This window comes from Vitis vinifera, chromosome 10 (assembly GCF_030704535.1).
Source record: "Vitis vinifera cultivar Pinot Noir 40024 chromosome 10, ASM3070453v1".
Lineage (NCBI taxonomy): Eukaryota > Viridiplantae > Streptophyta > Magnoliopsida > Vitales > Vitaceae > Vitis > Vitis vinifera.
In genome coordinates this window covers 15,131,392-15,134,535 of record NC_081814.1, presented here as the reverse complement: position 1 = coordinate 15,134,535, position 3,144 = coordinate 15,131,392, and the positions used below count along the sequence as shown (strand labels likewise).

General features: G+C 38.6%; 1 protein-coding gene across 1 annotated transcript; it reads left to right on the top strand.

Moving 5' to 3' along the window:
• Positions 1 to 984: 984 nt before the first annotated feature.
• On the top strand, positions 985 to 2,919 carry LOC100245607 (berberine bridge enzyme-like 21). The gene has a single exon (XM_002268570.5). The coding sequence runs from the start codon at positions 1,048 to 1,050 to the stop codon at positions 2,644 to 2,646; it is 1,599 nt and encodes a 532-aa protein (XP_002268606.1). The 5' UTR covers positions 985 to 1,047; the 3' UTR covers positions 2,647 to 2,919.
• The last annotated feature ends 225 nt before the right edge of the window (positions 2,920 to 3,144 follow it).

Below are 3,144 nucleotides of genomic sequence, written 5' to 3'. Positions count from 1 at the left end.
TCTCAACTTGAAAAACAAAAGATTTAAGGACAAGTTTAGGAATGATTCTAATAAAGGTATTATTTTTTCTAGTTGCATTTTTCTTAATAACTCTTTTTTTTAATTATTATTTGGATAGAACATTTTTATGGTATTTTTAATAGTTTAAAAAAATTTCATATAAAAAGCAGAAATTTTTATTAAAAAATATAAATTAATTTTATATTCTTACACATTGCTTTAAAAAAATTTAAAATTTGAGATAGTAACTGACTTTTAAAAATAATTATTGTATTTTATATAAAAATTATATTATTTTCTTTCTTAAAAAATAAAAAATAAAAAATGTATGTAAACAAATGCTCAGATTTTTGAAGTTAGAAAGCCAAGGTAACCTTTTCTAGAAAATATTTTGAAATATTATGTGACTATTTAAAGAAATATGAATATGGTATCTTTTATAAAATCATCTAAAAACATATTGTTTTTTTTTTCATGTAAAACAAAATGAAAAGTTAAGCCGGCCTACCGCGGCCGCCTAGAAGCTTAGCACCGATGGCTAATCTCGCGCCATCGATAGTACCACGCGGAGTTGGTCAACACAATATTCATACCATTAAAAAAAAGGGATTTTCTAAGAATCCAAACAGAAAGTGAGTTTCAAAATTTGAATTTAAGAAAATAACAAAATAGCAACTATAATTTCCTTTTACGTAGACTAGTAACAACTCCATCATAACAAAATCAAGGCATGATAGTGTGACCATTGAAATTAATCCCCATCGGTCAGATCCTTCTTTCTGAATACGATGCATATTAATAGGGTTCAACTACTGTTATTCAGCTCCTAAACTTTATAAAAGTATGATACAGAAAAGTAAAGCTTATTACTATTATTATCACAGGTTTCCATATTTTTTTTCTTCTCTGTAAGAATTTTCCAAGGCGGTTTGCTTTTACTTTTTCCTAAATTTAATGCATGGGGCCAGAAGGAAAGCCCACTTGGTCTTTATAAAAGGGTCCCCAGCACCTCTGCCTATTGAATCCTACAACAAAAAAGCGACAAATATGAGGACAGCAAGCTCTGCCTCTGTTTTTGGGCTTGTGTTCCTCCTTGGTTTTCTGTTTTTCTCTTCATCGTCGTCATCATGCGAAGCCTCAGATTCAGTCTATGACACCTTTATTCAGTGCCTAGCCAGCCATTCAGATCCATCTCCACCGGCTTCATCAATAGTTTATAATCAGTCCAATTCTTCCTACACAACAGTCCTTCAATCTTATATCAGAAACCGAAGGTTCAACACATCTTCCACGCCCAAACCCCTCATCATTGTGACCCCCTTGGTTGAATCCCATGTCCAGGCTGCCATTCTTTGCTCCAAAAACGTCGGCATGGAGATGAAAATCCGCAGCGGCGGCCACGACTATGATGGGCTTTCGTATATCTCGGATATCCCCTTTTTCATCCTCGACTTGTTCAATCTCCGGGCCATCGACGTTAACATAGGCGATGAGACTGCTTGGGTGCAGGCAGGTGCCACTCTTGGAGAGCTTTATTATAGAATTTGGGAGAAGAGCAAACTACATGGATTTCCAGCTGGGGTTGGCCAAACTGTGGGTGCTGGAGGCCACATAAGTGGGGGAGGGTATGGCACTATGTTGCGAAAATATGGACTGTCCATTGATCAGCTTGTGGACGCAAAAATTGTGGATGTGAATGGCAGAATTCTGGATAGGAAGGCCATGGGAGAGGACCTCTTCTGGGCCATTAGAGGAGGTGGTGGATCCAGCTTTGGGGTCATACTTGCATACAAAATCAAGCTCGTTGCTGTCCCCGAGACTGTCACAGTTTTCAGGGTACAGAGGACTTTGGACCAAAATGCCACCGACCTTGTGTACAAATGGCAACTCGTTGCCGATAAGATCGACAATGATCTGTTCATCAGGGTTCTCCTGCAACCCGTGACCGTGAACAAGAACAGAACTATCAGAGCATCGTTTGTTTCGCTGTTTCTCGGGGACGCTGCTCGGCTCTTGTCTGTCATGGACAAGGATTTTCCTGCACTGGGGCTGAAGAAAGAGGACTGCATGGAAATGAGCTGGATTGAGTCAGTTCTGTACTGGGCTAATTTCGATAATGGAACATCGCCTGATGCTCTGCTGAACAGGACTTCGGATTCAGTGAACTTCTTGAAGAGGAAGTCGGATTATGTGCAGACACCAATCTCGAAGGATGGACTGGAATGGATGTGGAAGAAGATGATTGAGATAGGCAAAACAGGGCTGGTGTTCAACCCATATGGAGGGCGAATGAGCGAAATTCCCAGCTCAGAAACGGCCTTCCCCCACAGAGCTGGGAACATATACAAGATCCAGTACTCAGTGAACTGGAGCGAAGAAGGTGAAGAAGCAGACAAAGAGTACATGACCCAGATAAGAAGGCTCTACAGTTACATGACCCCATTCGTCTCCAAGTCCCCAAGAGGTTCATTTCTCAATTACAGAGACGTTGACATTGGGGTCACTAAGACCTGGTCCTACGATGAAGGCAAAGTTTACGGTGCCAAGTACTTCATGAACAATTTTGATAGATTGGTGAAGGTGAAGACTGCAGTGGATCCGACTAATTTTTTCAGGAATGAGCAGAGCATCCCACCTCTCAAATAGAGATATAATCCAGCCTCAGTCTCAGACTCTTAGTATGCTTAATTTGACTAGAGAAATAATACTATAGTTCATTACCCATAGATAGATTTATGGATTTATGGAAGAAAAAATAAAAAAATCAAAGGTTAGAAACGGTGGGTAGGCGTTAATTCTTTTCCATATTGTATCATCCCCTATTATATCTTGGGAACAAGGAAATGGACATATAGTGAACAATTGTTTTAAGCTCAATTATTATTTTAGTCAATGGAAAGGATGATATATTACGATCAAGCATTGGCTGATTAGCAATAAAAGTCAATCAGCTTCACCTAATTTTATTTTTATGGAGGAATATCATGGTCCTACTAGTTATAGGTGGTAGAAGATGTCAAAGGATTTGCACGAGAAGCAAATTGTTTTTCTTTTATAAAAGGATGGCTACAAAAGGGATGTACCAGAGTATTAATCGTTTTTGTCACTTTTGCCATATACTTTTGTCTTAAATCTTAGCCCTAT